General features: G+C 46.9%; 1 protein-coding gene across 1 annotated transcript in view; it reads left to right on the top strand.

Moving 5' to 3' along the window:
- Window positions 1-21,963, top strand: part of LOC149356011 (uncharacterized) — a 38,067-nt gene that overhangs the window by 10,424 nt on the left and 5,680 nt on the right. Inside the window, exons 4-9 of the mRNA XM_089576236.1 lie at window positions 55-148; window positions 2,967-3,062; window positions 5,190-5,289; window positions 5,364-5,427; window positions 12,273-12,341; window positions 20,944-21,042. Of these exons, the coding sequence (XP_089432362.1) occupies window positions 55-148; window positions 2,967-3,062; window positions 5,190-5,204 (205 nt within the window). The 3' untranslated portion in view covers window positions 5,205-5,289; window positions 5,364-5,427; window positions 12,273-12,341; window positions 20,944-21,042. The remainder of the gene's footprint in view (window positions 1-54; window positions 149-2,966; window positions 3,063-5,189; window positions 5,290-5,363; window positions 5,428-12,272; window positions 12,342-20,943; window positions 21,043-21,963) is intronic.

Below are 21,963 nucleotides of genomic sequence, written 5' to 3'. Positions count from 1 at the left end.
GTTTGAGGATACTGATACCTTCCTTGCTGCCCTTCTTCCCCCCCAAACCATCAGCAGGGTGCACTGGCTGGCTACCCCTTACCAGCAGCAAGGGATCCTGCTGCCCCCCCCACCGCATGCACACCCAGCAGCTCCTGTGCCCACCTCGGTGAGCACAGCACTTGACGCCCAGCTGCCTGTGCTGCTCTCGGAAGCACGCTCGCAGAACACAGAAGTCCGACTCAACATTGCCAAGCTGACAGACAAGGCGGACCACATCATTGGAAAGACTGGTGCCGGAGGGACGCTAATTCTGCAGTAACTTGTGAAGGAATCTTCTCAGTTTACCACTACTTTCAGTCAGGCATGCTCGTCTCTGCCCATGCAGAGCGAGCGACCTAACCTTAATAATTACGCCAGTGAAAGAGTGCTGGAGAAGTCTGTTTAAAAGCAGCTGTGCAAAGAAGAGCAAAGGTAGCGCAGTGTAGGTGAGTGTCACAGCAAAATGTGCTGCTGCCACTTTGCTCAAAATCAAGTAGCATCCAGAAATTAAAGGGGAAATAAGCACTGAGACCACTGAACACGGGAAAGAAAATCACTGCAGAGATGTGGCGTGCTTAGGCAGCTGTCATGCACAGACTGTTGTCTTAAAATACCTGCACTGAATGCTTTCACAAGGCCTGAGCAGCATGAAATTGGTTTACTGTGTGGAAAAGCAAAGTGTTGCGTGGCAGAGGCTGTATACTGATAGTCTCATTGTACCCTGTTCATCATAGCTCTCTCCTGTGTGCATTGGTTTTACTTGTTATAATGCTGGAGCCTCATATCAAAAATGTTTTTTATGTTGCTTCTTGTCAATAGAGGGCTGGGAAGATTGAATTCTTGACAGCACAAAATGAACTAGGGGTGGGAGGAAAGCCTCAGACCTCTGATCAACATTTCAAATAGCGGACTTAGCCTAGATGAAAGCAAGTCCTCATGTTGAAATTTTGGTCAGCGGTGTGAGGCTTCTTTCCTGCCCTTTGTTCATTTTGTGCTGTTTGGTTGTAAGTTGTATGTTTGATGCCTAGTTTAAATGTACCCCCTTTGCCAAAAGTAACCGAGCAACAGATTTTTGCTTCTCAACTGCTTAACGGAGCCTTCAAGGCACCCCTAAAGACCGAAAGGTCTCAGAACATGGGGGCAAGGGCTCATCATACTTTGCACAGAATCAGGGCTTAAGGGCTGCCATGAGTGCTTCGCTACACGGCTAAGATGCGAACCACCTGTGCCGGGTTACTTTTGGCAAAGACTGTACCTTATTGTTTCATTATAACTGCTCATACCATGTAGTTAAACCTGGATGTAATCAACCTCCATATAGCGAATTCCTCGATATAACGAAGTTTTTTAATTCCCAAACGCCACCCCCATTGAAGCCCGTGTATTTGAGACCTCCATGTAACGAACACCTAGCAGCGGTTGACCTTGATGCAACGAACTCGCTAGGCCAACTGTCTGTTAGCTTGTGCTGAGTTACGAAATTTAGCTTAAAAAGAAAGCACAAACTAACATGAGAGGAGCGTCAACAATCGCAACGAGCGACCGCAGTTGAGGTAACGCGTCCGTCAGCGCATCTCTGTAGCTTTCGCTTTCACCGCCCCACGGTTGCTCATGTAGCCAGGGATACATGCGATGTTTTTTTCGACGATATTCGTGTGGCAGAAAACGTCGTGGCGGCACGACGCCCGGCTGGAGATGCACGGAGCGAAGAAGCGGCGGCACACTGCCGCGTATCCCTCGACGTGAAAGCAATTGCGATCAACAAGAGGCAAATACCACTGATAAGTTGGGTCTGTGAGAGCAGCAATGCTGACTCTTCTGTTAAAATCACGAAAGTGTTCACTTCGACACCAGTGTACTTGCTTTAGCAAACGTGCATAATTATAAGCATCTATAAGAATTTGCGTGCTCGAATGCTTGGCGTCGCACCTTTGGGCGTCCGCTCGGCCGCGGACACCTCCGGCTGCGGTTTTTTTTTTTGCTCATTCGTTTCACGAAGGAAATGCAGGCATTTAGATGCAATATTCGGCAGTGTTTTCTATAAAAAAGTGACAATTTGTCTGATGTAGCGTTTATTTTCACGATAATGACATTGCCGTGCCAAAATCACTGCGTAGCTCATCGGCCATGGCAGCTATGCTGGTGACGGCAAGCAGAGGCAGCCAAACCAGAAGAACGGGCTTTCTGCGTTGCTAATGGCTAGCTTTAGCTGCCGCTTCCGGTCTCACCGGATTCCACGCGTCAGTATCTGGCAGAACCAGATCGGTGCCGGTGGGCGTTTTTTTCGACGTCGGGCATCGAGTGTGCGTCGTCGGGTGAAAATCACCGACTTGCAGCTGTAAAAATGCTCCCTGTATCCGGCCTTACGCAAGCTGCGGCGGGGGTGGCGGCACCTGCCGCAGCAGTAGTGCTATCAGACATCGAATGATGGGGTTTCCTGTAAACATTTTCAAGGTGAATTCCCCTACATTTATTTCTTAATTTGGTTTCCGTTCTGCATTGCCCTTTCGGGTCTTCTTGCGAAAACTGCATGTAACGAAAACCTGGATGTAATGAAAAATAGTGGACTGTTTTCAACTTCGTTATATCCAGGTTTAGCTGTACTACTAAGGAATGGTGAGGTTTGCAAGTACGTTAACCATGAATGGGCTGTTTGTTAATGTGTGATGCTTTGGAATTTTATATTGCTAATTAGGAAAAGGCACAAAACTGAGACAGTAAATAAATACATAGGTTTGATCTCCAGGCCGCTTGGTGTGACGACAAACAGAGAGCCACTCTCACTGTGCAGAAAGATCTGCTAACGTGGCGTGGGAGTCTCAGCGATGAGCATTTGAGGCGGTCCTTACTCTCTCCCAAGCTGTAACTTCTTTGGTGGGCTCTTGGACATCATCTCTGCCTGTAACCTGTGTCCTTTGACAACAGAGCCAAACCTGATTGTGCAGCTGGACACGCTCGGGTCTCAGCCACCTTCAGCTCCCCCACTGAGCTCGTACGTGGACAGTGAGGCACTGCTGCACAATATCCAAAGAATCGTGCAGGTAGGTCACTCACTATACTGGTCATTCGTTGCATTTTAATGGCCCCATAAGGGTATGACACAAACAGGGAGCAGAGAACACCTGTACAAAAGGCAAAACGATGAACTGTCAGTTCAGAGGCACAGAACAGGCAAGTGAACCTAGAGAGGCTAAAACCAGTATATACACAAAAAGAACAGGCCTGGAAACATGGGCGGCACTTGAGATGGGTGGTGATTAACTGACTATTTCAGAGGATTATGCTCATTAAGATTAAATGAGGGAGCATATTTGTCTATCACAGCCGGCAGAATAATCAGTCTGCCCGATACCAGCATCATTTGCTGCTCAATGAATCTGTGAAGGACGTTCCAAAAGTAAGTTTCGTCATTTGTTTCCACATGGAAACTTTATTGCCAAAACACAAATACATCAAGGCATCATGAACTACACACCTTGCACTGTTTTCGACATAGTCGCCACCGACATTGAGACATTTGTCGTAGCATGCAATCACTTTGAAGAAACCGCTCTTAAACTCACTGGCCTGTGGTGCAAGTCATCGTAGTGTGGCCTGCTCCACCTCAGCACAGTTTTGGAAGTGACGTCACGAGAGTGCGGCTTTCAGTGCAGGGAACAGGGGAAAGTCTGATGGGTCAAGGTCGGGGCTGTAGGCCGGATGATCCAATCTCTCCCATCCGAATCGACGAATCTGATCTTGTGTGAGCCTTGCTGTGTCCGGTTTTGCGTTGTTGTCCAAAAGCACAGCATCTCCACTAAAGAGCCGTGGTCTCTTTCGTCAAATGGCGGATATGAGTTTGGCGAGGGTGTCGCAGTAGCGTGCCACATTAATGGTCCCTTCATGGAGGAAATCAAGGAGAATCGCACCTTTCGCTTCCCAGAACACTGTGGCCATAACCTTTCCTGCAGAGGGTGACACTTTGAATTTGACGACCAACCATTTGATGAGACATGACCTCTTCACCATACACGATCTATGGGCGTTCATGGATGACGGAAACATTACAGTCCCACGTGCCCATGCACGCCGGATAACAGCACGCACTTCCAATGGCGACCACGTTGTCAGCGCACGTTTGTCTGCCATCGTGATTTGTACTCGAATCACCTCGGCTACACCGGTCTGCTGCCACTCTTTCTTCTTCGGCGCTCAATGCATGCGTCATTATTCCTCCACTGACGCTTCTTCCAGGGTTGAATTAGCAACGGGTGTGGATCCTTGTGGCGATTGTTTCTTACCTGATGTACCATCTTCTCTTATGTTCATTTGTGCTGTTACCGAAAATGGATGGTAATACAGTCAAACGTGATTATGGTGAACAGTTAAAAAATCGTAAAATACAGTAGACTTCTTTTAAGACGAACTTGAAGGTACCAGAAAATTTGTTTCACTTATCAGAAGTTTGTCTTAATGGAAGTGCCCCCGTAAAAGTTGTGTGAGCATGTTGTGCATGCCCAAATATGCACTCGAGCCCCCTTATAATGGCCGCTGCTATAACGAATGCTCGCTTATTACCAACGAGGGCGCTGCTACATTCAAAACTTGGGGATTGGATGGGATTGCGTCTCAGATACAACACATGAACGTGGCAGCATAACTCGGAATGTATGAGGAGGCACCGTAATTCGGCCCCACGATAGAAAAAATCTTGCTTCCCGTCAGCGCGGAGATCGAAGAGGGTCTCTGAGCCCGTGTGACACCACCTCCGGAAAGAACGTGCTTACCAAAAACTCAATACAAAAGGGGAGACATTGCTGACAAAACAGCACAGTTTTACCAAACGCTGCTGTCAAAAATGCATGCCTTGAAAGGTGACACCTGGGCTGGTGGAAGGCACAGCGTTAGCGTCCTTCTGTGCGGGACAATGGATGGCAGCGGCCGGAGGCTGCCTGCTGTTAGTTGGCTAGTTGGCTCATTAGGAATAGGCAAAGCAGTGCAAAGAGCACGGACGACAGAGAGACAACACATGCGCTGTCTGAAAGTCTTATTTGTGAGTGGAATATAAAGTGATTTATTTGTGGTCTAGTGGAATTAAGCTACTGCTTACCGGAAAAAATGATACTCTTCGTCATCGTGATGTCCCGACAAAGAGTAAGGTATTTATTTGTCTATATTTTTTCTTCCAGCTCAAAGCTTGCTAGTCTCTTTTTGGACAACGAAGCCGCAAAGGCCGGCAACAGTTCGCTGACATACACGCCTCCAAAGCAACTGTCGGTAAAACCTCTGGTCAGTCGTGTCTACCGTGCATGTAACTGCAGAGTCATGACGACGTCATCGTACTGATCTTGTTTTTCTTGCAGATACACAATCTTCGTCAGCTACCTTATTGCTACTACACGCTGCTGCTGTTCAAGCATTTAAGGAGTGAGTCGTTAAACCTCCGAGTCACATTGGTTAGTTCCACTTCCAGGATTGCAGTGCATTGCTGTAGCACCGTACTTTGAAAGTAACTAGAAATGCTGCCGAGATTTATGTGTGTGCCTCTAAATGCGCCCTGCATGTGGATCGAGGCTGGCAAGTTTTTTCGAGTTTTTCCAGCTGTGCTTGACGGTAATGCTCTCTGTATGCTGTATTATGCATTAATAAGTCATTCAGATCCATTCACGAGTCACTGCTGTTTTATTTACATGTCAACTTACGACAGTTTTTGCTTCTTATCTGCGGCGCTTGCACTGTCATCTTTGAATGCACAGTTCAACCCCATGTGGATGGAATTAATCCGGAGCCCTCCGCTACGCCGGCTTTCCTCATGGCTCACGTGCAGATTTGTGACATTACAGTCCACATACCAGAACCACTTTGATTTTTTTTTCTGTTGCGAGGTTTCGCGTGGTGGATTTTGTAGTAACTGTATACAGTCGAACCTCGTTATAACGAACACGGATACAGCGAATTATCGGATATAACGAAGTGAAAGAAAAGTTTGGTTTGACATGCTTTATTTCTATGGGAGTTCTATCTGTATAACGAAACGAAAAATTCAAAATTCGACACTATATCGGTTATAACGAAGCAGTTCTGTATTAACAGCGCTCAAAATGGGCGAACAAGGAGGAAAAAATTTCAAAACACGGTAAATTTTGATCTTTTGAATCGCCCGCACCTAAGATGTGTTTGAATCACCCGCGCTTCCGCACGCCACGCCATCTAGGGAGAGCAAATGAATCTAGCATCAACGGCTGCGTAGCATGTGACTGACACGTGATCGAACCAACGCCCGTGCTCCCCGGCCACCCCGCCGGCACGATTGCCGACTCGCGCGCTATCTCCGCGCTATCTCTATGATCTCTGCAGTCCATTCTGTAGACGCCGTCGCGGAACGCGTCGTAACTTACAGCAGTTTCGCTTGAAACGAAGATAAAGATCTTCAGGGCGGTTGACAGCGGGCGTAAGGAAAAGTCATTGCCGCGGACTTCGGTGTCGCGCCTAGCACTCTATCAACCATCTTGAGCGCAAGGCAGAAGGTTGCAAACGTCCTCTCTGCAGGCGTTGTGAAGAATGACAGCAAGAGTGCAAGGCTTTGTCACCACCAGGATGTTGAAGATGCTTTGTTTGCATGGTTCAAGGACGTTATAGTGCTTAACCTGCCTGTGTCTGGTGCCGTCCTTCAAAGGGAGGCGAGAAGTCTGACTTGCGTCTGAGGCCACAATGACTTTTATGCAAGCAGTGGCTGGCTGCAGCGATTTAATGACCGCCGTCGGATTGTTTGCCACGTCTTGTCTGGTGGCTGTGGCGCCCAAACTGACCGACCAAGAAATTGTTGATCAGGTGGTTTCTACAGATGATGCTACAAACAGCAGTGCATGTGAAGATCGCGAAGTTGAGGGGGTACCTCGGGAACCTACCTGTGGCCAAATCAGCTGACATCGGGAAAGCACTGCTCTGTGTTGATTTCGTCGAAAAATTTAACCTGTCAAATAGTGTGAAGTGCCGCCAAACGAAGATTACGTCGTTTTTTAAATTAGTTTTTGCACCTGGCTAGCATCCCGACTTGTGAGTTCGCTCTTGCTTTCCAGTACGAGATGCAAGGCGAGGTTTGACAGGCTTATACCACGCGTTAAATTAAAAAATAGTGCATTTTTTCATTATAACGAGGTTGGACTGTAATTGGTTCAGGACAGAAGATTGCAAGGCAGACCACTGTAGTATGTGTTGAAACAATGCCCAAACAGAACATCGTGTTCGAAAAATAGGTCTTTAATGTTGGTGGATGCCAATGAGTAAATTACTCCCTTAGTATGGATCTTAATTGAATTACACAAATGCGTGCCGTATATTGACAGCGCTCTAATAAATTTCATTTTGTGTAAATGCATTTTATGCAGAATCTATCAAGTGCCCCATCTCCCAAGCATTCAGTGCAACCTGTTACACATGATTGTGGTATTATGTGAAGTTTGACAACGCGAGGCTGCATGTAGGCTTTGAGAAAGCCATAGTAGGGGCTCTGGATTAGTTTCGACCACCCGGGGTTCTACCTGCACTGACATTGCACAGCACACGGGCATGCTTGCATTTCACCTTGACCGAAACTTGGCTGCTGTGGCTGGGTTTTGACTCCAGGACCTAAGGCTCACAGCGATTACTTCTGCTAATGTTAGAGCCATCTAATGTTCCCACAAGCAGAAATATGAACAAGCAATCGTGTTTAGGTTTGTGTTTGAAACAAAAGGTGCTTTTACCAATAAGGGAAGGTGTGATCCGGGAAGTGTTTGTTGTTGCCTATAACCGTAATTTAAGGTACGGAAGCAAATGAAAGGCGATGCATAATGAAGGGTCAGAGGTTCTGGATGATAGTGCTTGAAGAATGTATACACGCAAAGAATTTGTGGTGTGGTACTTAACAACGCAAAAATATTAACATCTAATGCTCGTGCACCCTTGGCCAAAATTTTTTGATGCTCTAGTTATTCCATCCTGTTACCGTGCAGAAGTTGGAACATTTGTTGCATTTTTTCAGCGTTTAGCGAACTACGATGTTGCGCGTATATGCAACAAACCCCTCAGTTTCACACGAACGCATCTAAAGAGTTCAAACTTTCGTGTGTGCTGCGTATTATTGTGAGTACAACTCTCAACATTTGCTTGAATATGAAACTTGCCAATGTTAAGAGGCGACACATGTGTACAAAGTGTACATGCACGTGTCTGTCAAGGACCTTGCTCATTAGTTAGTGTTAATTTTCTTTTTTATTTTATGTGTGTGTGTGTGCGAGAAAGATCTCAACGGCAACACAGAATTGCTGCTGGGATTCTTCGTTATGTAGGTTGCCGTTGCCATGTAGCACACAGTGGTTATTCTTCACTCATTGGTGCAATCTCTGTTCTGCTGTGGCTTTATGCTACACTTGGGGGTTTAAACTCTGAAGGTCAAAAGACCTTACGTTGAGACAGATTTTTTTTTTCCTTTCCAAAATGGGCCTGATCCTGTGCACATGCTGAATGTTTCCTGTCATCTTCCCCTCTCCACATAAACGTAGGGCCATCAGCCACCTTGGGGAAGTTTCTGGTTTCAGCCCTGACATTTTGATAATGTTAGCGGGGGATTTTATGAATTCAATTTTCTAGCTTATCAGTGAGGCACCATTGCCGAGGCATTGTCGAGGGTCACTCAATGCTGCTGCCATTTTGCAAAGGTCATTTTGTCCTAATGAAAAGCTGCAACTGGTGCTCGCCAGCAGTCGGTTCTTGTCAAGCTGCTGCAACTTCCAAGAAGCCCAAATGTAACAATGCTGTTCAACAAACTTCAAAACTGCTCGAGTGAAATCAATGAAGCATTGATTACCAATGATATACACCACAGTAGTGAGGGTTCTACTGGGGTAAGTGACAGACAACCAGACAAGTACACTTTTAAACAGCCATAATTTTTCAGTCATGATACCATGTACGTCATGCACAATGAAGGGTACTATTCTTTACTTTCTTTTAGGTAGGAAAAATAATTGTAGCAGAGCAGACATTTGGGCTAGTTGGTGTGTATTCATGGTGGCAAAACAGTGCAAACTAAGACAGAGAACACAGAACAAGAGGGGAGACACTACAAGCGCTAACTCGTAACTAAGGTTTATTAGAAAAACAGAACAAAATATATACAGTAACCACCCACGACTGCGTACGTCATAACCTCGGGGAAACAGATTACGTGCATGGCGTGAAAGAGACATCTAAACAGGAGCGGCGCGCGTGTGCACCCGGTTATTGAAGTATCTAAATTTCATATCTGACAAGGCCACTGAACGTTCGCTGACGCACTGTTTGCCGTTTTTTCGAATAAAGAAGGCTTCCATCAGCTCCTGGGTCACCTTGTCTTGGTGGCGAAAAAGCACATTAGTTTTCAGGAAAAGGGGAGTGCATTTGCAAACCTGGCAGTGTGCGGGTAGGTTGTCTCGTGAGTCACTGCCGTGTAAGTTAAGGTAAATTAGTTCCGAGGACGTTCTGAGGGTGTTCAGTCAGTTCGGCCGTGGTCTGTTTTACTACGGAGGTTCCTGTTGGCAACGAGCTACGCTTTCTTGAAATGTCTTTGAGAGCTACTCCGGGACACCTCTGCTGGATGTATCGCCCGCGCACCGTCAAACCACTCCTTGGTTATGAGTCAGGGCACTCAAAACGGATCAAGGACAGTATCGCTGTTTCGTGCCTAAGGCTGCCACATCTAGGTCCTGCCACCCCCGTGTTGTGGAAAGTGTGTCAGAGCAAGTGGTACTATTGAAAAGTAGGGGTTTTCCCGACCACGTCATCTCCTGGGCAGGAGAAAAAGTTCTGAGGTCGGTTAAGACAGGGGCCAACGGAAGAGGCTGTGTTGCCAGTGAGCGCCGTAGGCCGGCTGTCATTCCGTACGCTCACAGGCTTTCCCATGGGTCAAAGAGCGTGGCAAAAAGGTACGATGTCAGGGTGGTGTTCTCGGCACCTAAGAAGCTCGCTGCAATTTGCCCACAAGTGGACCAAAAACTGGCGGCTGGTATCCACAAGAATCGCAAGGCTTGTACAACAAAACATGTGTCACCTTTCATTCCTTGCAAAAAGGGTGTTGTATATCGTTTGCCACTGTCTTGCGGTAAAGAGTATATCAGGCAAACGGCGCTGTGTAAACGTAAGGCTCTTTGAGCACCGCAACTTACTCGGCAGTGACTCGCGAGACAACCTACCCGCACACTGCCGGGTTTGCAAATGCACTCCCCTCTTCCCGGAAACTAATGTGCTTTTTCGCCACCAAGACAAGGTGACCCGGGAGCTGATGGAAGCCTTCTTTATTCGAAAAAACGCCAAACGGTGCGTCAGCAAACCTTCAATGGCCTTGTCAGATATGGAATTTAGATACTCGAATAACCGGGTGCACACGCGCACCGCTCCTGTTTAGATATCTCTTTCACGCCATGCACGTAATCTGTTTCCCCGAGGTTATGACGTACGCAGTCGTGGGTGGTTATTGTATATCTTTTGTTCTGTTTTTCTAATGAATATTAGTTGCGAGTCAGCGCTTGTAGTGTCTCCCCTCTTGTTCTGTGTTCTCTGTCTTAGTTTGCGCTGTTTTTCCACCAGGAAAAATAATATAAAGTCCTTGCAGTTAATGCAAATTCTATGTTGTATCAGCTTCCACAGATGCAGGAAGTATCAAACAAGGTGACTTGCTGCGAAAGTCGAGCCACGAGCAAAACAACATAAATTGGTGCATAAGGCTGGAATATGTCTGCAACGGGAATTTTTTTCAAATGATTAGTTGACTGATGGATTTCGCTATTTGCTATCGAATTGCTGCAGGTGCCAAAGTATGTATGTACAGATTAATTGGTGTAAAACAAGAAGCATTTTAGGTTATTCATTGTTCCTCCTTATGTGTTCTGGTCAAATTAAAGCAGTCAGGTGACAATCTGTGTTAATTTTTCACAATCACAATTTATGTTGCTGATGTTTATAAAGTGAAGTCACCTTTCTGGTGGTTCCTGCATACCTACCTACCTACCTACCTGGGGTATTCATGGCCCCTAGTTTTCCGTGATTCTGCGAAAAATCGTGGATTTAAGCATTTTTGACGGGATTTTGTATTGGCAGCCAAATTCTCATTTTTTGATACAATTGTTGTTACAGATGTCAGTAGGAATGACAGAACCATGGGAAAATAACTAATTTACCTTATTTTCTTAAATATAACATGAGAGGGAGTTTGAGGCCCGAGCGAAGTTTCAAAAATAAGATTGCAGTTATAACAAAATCCAAAACCCTTCATGTCGACCATAGCTAAAAGAGGATCCGCTGCCGTTCAGGTTCCTACCAGGAAAAAGGTTGCAGTTTGCAAGCATGCCTGGGCTTAGTTGAGAACCACCAGTCTTAGCTGCTAAGTGTCACGTCTACTTGGAAACTGCTCGAGAGGTGTACTGTAGTGATGCAGACATTGCACAGTTTCTCTCTAACAAAGACGAACAGGACGGAGACTTCGATGTCCTGCCTTTCTTGTCTGGAATGGAAGTGACCCCAACCCGCTGTTCCACTGAGCTCTAATATCTGTCTTTCACAATGAACTTTGTTGAAGCAGAGGGGTCATTCATTAATTGTAGAGATCTAGTATCACACAAGCTTCATTCTTTGAGTGGAGATAACAGGAAAGCATTACTTGATGCAGAAATACACCAGCCACATTCAATTTTTGAAGAGGGACCTCTGCAGCGTGTAAGGCATGTGCTTGGAAAATAAACTTGCATGTTTTTTCATAACACTGCTTCCTGCGGAATTTTATGGACTCTTAATTATTCATCCGCAGAATTTATGATTTTCCACCGCAAAAGGTTATGGTCCTTATTTATACTGGTGTCAGTTTAACAAAACATTGCTTAATCAATGTCTTGCCTCAAGCCACCGTGATGGCTCAGTGGTTACGGCACTCGGCTGCTGACCCGAAAGATGCGGGTTCGATCCCGGCCGCGGCGGCCGAATTTCGATGGAGGCGAAATTCTGGAGGCCCATGTACTGTGCGATGTCAGTGCACGTTAAAGAACCCCAGGTGGTTGGAATTTCCGGAGCCCTTCAATACAGCATGCCTCATAGTGTGACTCTCTTCGGGATGTTAAACCCCCGTAAACTATAAAGCAAACCAAGGTCTTGCCTTGTAGTGGCCCCTTGAGCTCATTCATCGAAGTTTGGCAATGTGACAAGGATTTCATAGAACCCCCTCAGCCTACTTGTCATTTCCCACCTTTCTCTCTTTCTTCCAGTGAAGGAAAGAAGCCAAGCAACCTGGGAAGGCTGGGCATTGCAGTGCTAGGAAACCATGAAAAGGAACTGTAAGTTGCAAAAGCTGTGAGATCCTGTGCTAACTACAGTTGCAACAGTGCACTGAAAGCAACTCTAGCTTCGAAAAGTGTCGTGTCCGGTCGCTGTGTTGAATGCAGCGAAAGACGCACACGGTACTTTAAGACTTCGTTTATTTAAAGCCGATGAGGGTGCGACCAGCGTCGACCGAGGCAGGAGCCGAACTGGCCGCCCGAAGAAAGGAGGGAGTGGAGAAGCGTCCACGGGAGGGAGTGGCTTCCCAGAACAGGAGGAGGGTGCGGGGGCGCACCGTGGGGGGGCATCCGGCGACATCGTGCGACGAGGGGCAAGCGGTCGTTAGGAGGAGGATGCGAGTGGTCGTTAGGAGGAGGATTGAGTGGTCGTTAGGAGGAGGATGCGAACTGTCGTTAGGAGGAGGACGCGGGGGCGCACACACACAAAAGCAATAAGGGGACACAACACTTCCTTCCCCCTTAGAAAGTTGCCTGGTATCGTGCAGGGGGTCGGCGCTCACGCGTGGAGGCGCGCTGGCTTTGTGCGCTCGGGGGAGAAACACTTGTAGGCTGGCTGTTGTTCGCTGTGTCTCCTGGGTCTGTCCTGGGCGAAGTCTCTTCTTCCGGGAAGAGATGCCAGGCTATGTGGGAAGATGGTGCACGTGTTCTCTCCGCTGGCGGACAGCTCTCAGACGGCGTCGTAAATCTACGCAGCTGGTTGAGATGTCGGCGTGCTACTGTGCCATGTATGTTGACGAGCCAAGAGCGCAGGCCTATGCGTCTGACAATTGTAGCTTCCTCCCAGCGTGGCTTTTTCAGAAACTGTCGGGCGAGGACGCGCTGCCCCTCATTAAGCGTGCCGCAGCGCGGAATTGCTTTTTCTTCCCGGAACGTCTCTGCCTTTGGCTCGGGGAGGATGGCTGTGAGCTGGGTTCGCATTTCACGCTCGAACATCATTTTCGAGGGGGTCTCGCCTGTTGTGCTCTGAACCGTCGTGTGCTGCTTGAAGAGAAAGCGCGCAAGGCGGCGCTGCAGCGAGCCTGTCTGATCTCTTTCAAGGGCGCGTTTTAGCTCGGCTACGTAGCGCTCGGCTTGTCCGTTTGTCGCTGGGTGGTAGGGGGCCGATGTAACTGATGAGATCCCGTTGTCGCGATAAAAGTTGAGGATCTCCGCAGACACAAACGGTGTTCCGTTGTCCGACACTACCTTGCGCGGCAGGCCGAACGTTGCAAATAGTGATCGGAGGTTGTCAATGACTGCTGCCGAAGTCGTCTGTCCCATTTGCCTTATCTCAAGCCACTTTGTGTAGGCATCTACGACCACAAGGAAAGTGCAGCCCTCAATTGGTCCTGCAAAATCAATGTGCAGTGTGTGCCATGGTGTGTCTGGCTTTTCCCATTCTGGGACAGGAGCTTTCGGCGGGGCGCTCCGGCTGCTCTGGCAAGCCTTGCATTCTCGCACCACTGTTTCGATGTCGTTGTCAATGCCAGGCCACCACATGTAGCTTCTGGCACACTTTTTCATTGCAACGATGCCCCGATGTCCGGCGTGGATGAGAGACATAGCTTGTGCGCGTAGTTCTCTCGGCATCACAACTCGGGACCCAAATATGATGCAGCCGCGATGGGTGCTCAACTCTGTAGCTCGCCTGCGGTAAGCGTCGAAGTTGTCCCCTTTGAGTTTATGCACGTTGCCTTGTTGAACAGCTGTGTAAACTAGCCGGAGAGCTGCGCACTTCTGCGTAGATGCTGCAACTGTGCCTGCTGTAAGCGGAGGTTCTGGCAGTGCTTCGAACATCAGAACGTCTCCTGGTGGAAATGGTTCGTCAACAGTTGCGTCTAGTGGCAGACGGCTTAGCGCATCGGCGTTTTGATGTTTACCAACCATGTTCTGGCTCGGCGTCTGGTGTATGCCGCATATCATCACGCCTAGTGGAGAAAACCAGTTTCTCCCTAGAAGGCTTGATCCTGTGCCCTTCACAACAAGCAGAGGTAGCGTATGGGTCTGGCCGTTGTAGTTAACCTGCACGTTGGCAGAGCCCAATAGTGGCAGATTCTGTCCTGACCACGTTCGCAGGTGCGTGTCGTCTTGTTGCAGGGCGGGTGCGTCAGATGGCCATGAAGTTCGGAACGTGTCCTCACTGATCAGAGTACAGGCTGCGCCGGAGTCCACCTCGAACTTAATCAGCTGGTGATGTACGCTTACTTCTGTAAAAATCTTCGGTCGCGTGCCGAGATTCATGGTGTTCAGGTCGTACAACACAGATGGTGTTGCTGATGTTGTTCCATGGAGATCAGATAGCGGCGTATTCTCTGAGGCGTTGATGCTGTGATTAGGCTGGGAAGGTGACTTTATCTTGGCAAGTCTCCGTTTCGTAATGCATGCTCTTTCGATATGCCCTCGCTTGTGGCAAAAATTACACGTGGCTGACTGGAATCGACATCCCTGGGGGTTGTGTTGGTCGTCACACCGCCAGCAGCGTTGTGCCTTTTTGACCGATTTTACAACAACAGAAGGCTTGCGCACCTGGTTGCTTGTCTGGTGTACCGGCTCGGTGTTCCGGCGAATCCCTCTCTGCTGGTGACCGGCGCTCTCCGCTCGAACGGCGATGTCGTAAGCTTTGCTGAATGTGAGGTCCTTCTCAGCGAACAGGCGCTGCTGCAGTGACTCGTCACTCAGTCCGCACACAAATCTGTTGCGTAACATCACGTCCAAGGGAAGCATGGTGGTGTTAGCAGAAGAAGCTGCGTCTCCCTCCTGCCCGGTAGCTGTTGTCGACAGCGTTCCAAAATTGCAGTCGGCAGCGAGCTTCTTGAGCGCGGCTACGTAGGCGCTCACAGTTTCTCCTCCCAGTTGATCTCGTCGTTGGAAGCGAGCCCGGCTGTAGACCTCGGATGGCCTTGGGTCGTAGTGCTTTTGCAGCGCTTTTACGATGTCGTCGTAAGACACTGCCGCTGGTGTGCTTGGCTGAATAAGGGCGCAGACAGTATCGTAGGTCTGCTCCCCGCCCAGCGTCAGCAGGTTGGCCCTCTTCAAGGCTGGGTCTGTGATGTTGTTAGCTTCAAAGTAGAACTGAAGGCGTCCAACCCACGATGACCACGATGAGCCGTTGAACTCTGGTATCTGATTGGGAAACCCTCGCGTAGCCATGGCTTGTCAATAGCGTTGCGTAGCGCGGGTCGAATCCACTTTCTCGTCGCCACTGTCATGTCCGGTCGCTGTGTTGAATGCAGCGAAAGACGCACACGGTACTTTAAGACTTCGTTTATTTAAAGCCGATGAGGGTGCGACCAGCGTCGACCGAGGCAGGAGCCGAACTGGCCGCCCGAAGAAAGGAGGGAGTGGAGAAGCGTCCACGGCAGGGAGTGGCTTCCCAGAACAGGAGGAGGGTGCAGGGGCGCACCGTGGGGGGGCATCCGGCGACAGCGTGCGACGAGGGGCAAGCGGTCGTTAGGAGGAGGATGCGAGTGTGGTCGTTAGGAGGAGGATTGAGTGGTCGTTAGGAGGAGGATGCGAACTGTCGTTAGGAGGAGGACGCGGGGGCACACACACACAAAAGCAATAAGGGGACACAACAAAAAGAAAAAAAAAATAAATCTTGCAGCTGTGTATTGATGCTAGGTACAACAGCAGTTGGAAATGAGTAGGCCATGGTCCGCGGCGTCCTATATTACTCCGCTGACCAACCACAACAGTAAACAGAATCACCTTTCTGATGTTTGACTGACTGCAGTGGTGGCCAAGTTGTTTGAGAATCTGCCTTGCATGTGGGAGGTGTGGAGTTCGATCCCCAGTGGTGCCGGGTACCCGCCCGATATAAAAGCTTTCCCGTTGCCTGGTACTCAGCTTCTTTAGGTTGAAATGCTTCGGAAATGAGTCTTCGAAACCCACCTTGAGAAGACGGAAACACCTTATGCCATGGCGCTGTTTGGCCCTAGATGCCCTTGCACCATAAAAATTCAGTCATTTCAATGTTTGGTGATATCAAACAGGAAGCATCAAAATTCGTGGCCTTTAATTTCAAATGGCAGTTGGCTTCTTGTTTAGACAACAAGAAAAATTTTGTACTACTTTTTTGTTGTTGAGGAATTCTGTGCAGCAGTCTTGAATGTGGGTGGAAATTCATTGCAGAGTTAAGTTGTATCAGACTTATTAATATTTTCTGTGGTGCTGTGTAAGGCTAAGATTGCACTGAGCCCTCTGCCCTGATTGGAGATTTGGGCAAAATTGTTCTGCCCTCCTGTATTGCCTGTATGGTAATGCATAAATTGTGTTACTTCTTTTTTTCTTCTTTCTTTCAGTCCAGTGCACATGCCATAATCATTCTTTTCTTGTAGAAATTCTTTTACTTCGGTTTGCAGCCAGCTCCAACACCAGAATGCTGTTTTCATTCTACTTTTTTTTCTTTGACAGTCAGCATACATAGAGACATCATGTGCTGTTAATTTTACATGTATGCACAATTGTCACTGCCCTGCGTATTCTTCTTATAGCAGTGTCATGCATGTATAGGGGGTGCCTCTGAAGCATTCTTGCAATTACATTAGGTGGAAAGAAAAGAGAAAAGGTTTTGGAAGTGCAGGGGACAAATCCTGCAGCCAGTACTGCATACTTCCTGCTGTACTCTTTTGTAACACGAGCAAAAAAGCTGTGCAGCTCACGTTTTGCTCCAAAACATATTAAAATTAGTTTTACTGGCATGGGAGTATACCTTTTTATGCATTGCTTTAATGGTACACTCAGCGTTGTCGGTAATGCGTTACGGCGTTACTGGTAACGCATTACTTTTATTGCGAAAGCAATACTGCTAGCACTTTTCTGCCATCGGTGGAGGTCGTTCCTTCGCTCCGGCGCAGCTGCGGCGCACGACCACATGACAGCGTGACGTCATGACCAGAGGAGAGCAGGGGCCCCAACTCGTCTGTTCAGCCGTCGTCATTCCTTCGCTCGGCGCGGCGGCTACCGTGTGACGGCCTCCTCGGCCCGCCGCGTGAGGGCGCTCACTAGGAGAGGATAAACGGGGCGCTGCAGGCGCGCTCCGCTTAGTCATGTCTGAGGAGTTGTACAAGGTGTCGCTGGAGTGACGTGCTACGCGCAAACGCCGGCACCGTGCCGAGGAGCCAAGCGCAGCCAGGGAGCTATTGCTTTCGCAGTCACTCAGGCTCAACCAGAGCTAAGCTACAGCTAATTTTTTTCGGTAACTTAGTAACATACTCGTTACCATTTCGGAAGTTTAACGGGTAACATACTTACGTTAAAATTTTTTGGTAACATGAGGTGTCACGTTACTAGTTACTTTCTATTTCACTTGTCCCCCTTCGCCTCTATTTCAGAACAAAACGCCGAAAATGATGTTGCAAATAAACAAAATCTCCAGGTGCTCTCGACGAATCTTGTTGCAGCTCGCATGCATGCCAGAAAACACCTGCCCTTGACGGCGCACTCTTCTAAAAAAAAACACAAACACGCATTCACACACTTGTCCCAAACCACGCAGGCACACAACTCTCTAAAGAGTTGACGCATGCCGAGCCACCAATTGGCCATTTGCAGAAATCTGTAAGTCAGTTGCTCCGTAAGCTTGTTTTCTAACCAAAAGGTCTCGTTCCCAGGCGACACTCTTGCATTCTTTGCGTAAGCAGTTCCCTCTTCTGAGTAAACTCAGGAATGTCGCCAGTTTACTTCAAGATGGCCCCAAGAGAGCCGTCGAAAGAGTACAATGGTACAGCACAGAAAATGGGTTTGCAGACAACCGGCTGTAGCACCGAAGTAGAGGGAAGAAAAGAAGATAATGGGCCTTAGTGTAGTAGTGAGCTACCTCATATTAAACTTTTTAAAAACTTTCTGCTGACAACACTGTCACTCCAACTTTCTCCCTTCATCAACATTGTTTTCAAAGTAAATTTTGCTTATTTCTATCTGCAACTGCGGCTACGTTTCTGCTCATTAAGTTCTTAAGCGACCGAGGCTGACCTTGAACATGTTGACATAAACACTCGCATTTTTGCGATAATTGTGCAGGTTCAAGTGAATAAAACATTCTTTATGTGCGCAAGTATGTTTTTCCGGAACTATGCCATTTAAGCATTTCTTTATTGCTACACAATTTTCATGTAATTTCGTAAGCAGAAGCACACCAGAATTACTGTAAATTTGTTGAGTTCAGCTATGTTTGCTTTGTGAAGTTGGAGTTATGTGAAAAATGAGCTTTATAAAATTGTTAACTTGAGTTCTTACAGCGATGACGCACTGAATAAAATTGATGGCCATGGAGTAATGGCAAGGTAGCGTGCGATACTTTTTTTCGGTAACAGTAAAGTAACGCGTTACCTTTCTTGTAGGTAACGTAGGGTGGTAACGCATTATTTTATTTTTAGTTTACCGAGTAACGTATTTAGTTACTTTTTTTCAGTAATGCCTACAACACTGGGTACACTGAAAACTCAGTGTTAAGTTTGTGTTTAACGGGGCGTGTAGACTGAAGAGCACAGCAGTGTCATTGTCAGGGGCTTTCTTTTGGTTGTCATGGTTGTTTCTATTTACGTGCAAGCTTATTTTGTACAAAGAGAAGCAACAATAGGTGGCTGTTGCTGCAATATATGCACAATTTGCCGTCAGGGTAAGTGGAGCCCTTCATGCCCTTCTTAATTGCTACTGAGGTGATAATCTGGGTGGCAAGCCAACTATTGCTCACTGTTCTGTCCATCGCATTTTAATCTTGAGCCAAAGATTCATGTGAGCCTCAATGAGACCTTGTATTATGTCTAGCAGATTGAATGTAGTGCATGCGTTGGCTTTTCTACTCAGGCAAGGCTGTATGCACCTCTTTGGGCCTTTCTCTCGGAGCAGTCCCCATGTCACTGGGCCTGTAGGCACAAGCGTAAATAAGGGCAGCACATAAGTGCGGTAAACCAGGTCGCCGTTTTAAAGTTCACAAGGTTTTGCTTGCATCGTTACAGCTTGTGCAAGTTCATAGGAATGTGGGTCAGTTTATGCCATGCATATTGACTGAGCAAATATTGCACTACGTTATAAGTAACCTGTATGATTCGAGGAATTTTTGGATCTGAGAATTCACTGCAGAAGACCCTGGGGTTCAATTCAGAAAAGAAAGCAGCAGCAGAGCTGAAAGGTGGGGAGAAAGAGACTTGTGGCACAACATTGCAGCTGTATTCCGAGGTTTATGGAGGTACAGGACATTTGTAATTTACAGATTCACAGTTTATCTCCGCTTATCTTTCTCAGCACTGCTTCTTCACATTTACTTGTCATTCCGTCCGAGTGTCAGCATTGGCTTGTCTCTTCGTGCAAGAAGGGAGGAACATGCTTTCATGTGTATTGCTGAAGAAAAACGATGATGCACTGATACACAATCGGCTAAGCAATGGAAGAGTAGCATATGCATGCAGCACTGGGTACATCCCTGGATGCAAAGAAGTGTCAGCAGCTGAGGAGCTCACTTTAAGGACCCCTCGCATTAGTGTTTTGTGTGGGAAAAGGCAAACTAGTGAAAGACTCTTCAGAACGGATGCTTTTTCTTTCTTTTTTTTGCATTTCACTGACGCCTATCTGTATATAGGTAGGGCTTTTCGATCCTGGGTTTTATTTTTCTAAATTTCAAAAAGGGGGGGGGGGGGTGGAATCGCAAAAAATTTTTAGCTTAATTTCAGGTCGAAGTGTGGTTTCTAAAAACAAAGGTCCATAATTCAGGGTTTTTTCAACTCAGTTTTTGCAGCAAAAGACAATGTACTATAAGCGCTTGTCTATGTATGGTGCATAAAATGGCCTTTTCTGTTATCTTTTGCTCATTGTTTTCATGAACAATATGGAACTGAAATTGCACTAAACAACTGCTTACCTAACTGGTATGTGCTAATTCTTCCTCGGCGTCTTCCTTCTCTACAAGTCGATTATCAGGTAGAAATTAGATTTAACCTGATCTTTGAAATATGCTTGGGCTGCAAGAATCGGGTGAAACCATGTTTTACCTGAGAATGAAGGGCCTTATATATAGTATATATAGAGCATAATGGGTGACACTTGCATGTGGTCACATATTGGAAACCACTGAAGAGTCATCCCTCAGTGTCATTGTCTTGCGCAAAGGCATGCAAATGAGGCTTAGAACATAAGGAACATAAATGCTTTTGGTTTGTTTTGGTTTTATTGCTTTGGTGCATTGAACTTGGGCTAAGCAGAGTTTAAAAAAGAAAGAGTAGTTTTGTGTGTGGAAATTCTTTAGTCGGGCGACTGAAATTCAACTTCAATTTCAGACATGCCCGTCACACTTGACGTGGTTACAACAGTGCAAAAACATGCGGACAAAGAAGAAAGGGCAGGACAACGGGATGCTCTGTATAGTCTAGCGGGGCTAACCAACTCACCCAGCCTTGCCTGTTCTGTGTTCGTTGTCGTTTGCACTGTTGTAGCTATGCTTCCGTCCTTCAGGTTCAAATAATTTTTGCACCAGTGATAAAGGTTGTGTTTTGGTGCAGTTTGTACAGGAGTTCCTTGGATAAAGGCACCAAAATACATCAGTTCATCAAAGTTGCATTTTTTTTCGTTTACTTCTTGGTACTAATGGGCACAGCTTTTTTTCTTGGTTCATCTGTGGCAACAGCTCCTGGGGAACAACTCTTTGAGCTTCGCCGATGAGAAGCACTGCAATTGGTCTGTGAAGTTTGACAGTGAAGAGGGATTCATCAATTTTCTAAAGCAGGTTGGTGCTTCTCTTATCAACCCCTGAAACCTCTTAGACTAAGTATAGAAAGAGAGAGCATCTGCATGGTGGTAAAAAATAATTTCCTTGTTTAGGCTGTTTTTCTACAATATCAGATGTTCAGATGTCTGCAAAGATAATGTTTTTTAATGTAATTTTCAAGTATGTGAGGCAGCTTACTGCGCACTTTCCTTCACTATGAGTGATGATGCATTGTGATGACCAGAGTTGTAAGCTGTAAGAGATAACAGTACTCAGAGTTTCTGTGGTAAAACTATGGTCAGTTACAAGCCAAGAATGCAGCGACATAGTATACCCTTCAAGCGAGGCCCTCCAGACAAAATAGCGTCGGCCAATTGTCATGACGCTGCGGTTAATCCCATTTCACAGAGGCATTTTCACACGAGGGTATCAGCTGTGATGTCACGAGAACCAGTCGATGCCATTGACTGGAGGACCTCCTTTGAAGGGCATTCGCTGCTGCATTGAGTTGTATCCAACTATGGGCACATTTTTTAGTTTGTACATAGTGCAATTCTTTTTCTGGTGGTGTTTGAATGAGAGTACAAATAACAAAGCGTGAAAAGGACAAAAAAAATGCCTTCATTAATGTTGTCAGTCTGCATGCTTTTTGGAATGTATTTTACGGGTAGCCTTGCATTTGTGTTCTACATGGCTGCTGCTGATTGAAACAAACAATGCTGCAAAGCAAGGTGGTGAGTGGGAAGAGCCTGGCTTTGCTTCTTTCTTATGCTAGCCTCTAGCCTTTCTTGATTTCATTTAATACGGCTTTTGGGGTAATGTAACTTTTGCTATCCATTTTCTTTTGTTCGTTTGTTGTAAGCAAGCCTAGTTCAAGCTTCTCATGATGCATGGTTGCCCTTTTCTGCTTCTTTCTGTATAGTGTGCTGTGACGTCACA

The sequence above is a fragment of the Amblyomma mixtum genome, chromosome 3, assembly GCF_055824585.1.
Source record: "Amblyomma mixtum isolate Tamu chromosome 3, ASM5582458v1, whole genome shotgun sequence".
Taxonomy (NCBI): Eukaryota; Metazoa; Arthropoda; class Arachnida; order Ixodida; family Ixodidae; genus Amblyomma; species Amblyomma mixtum.
This window is presented reverse-complemented; position numbering and strand designations above follow the sequence as displayed.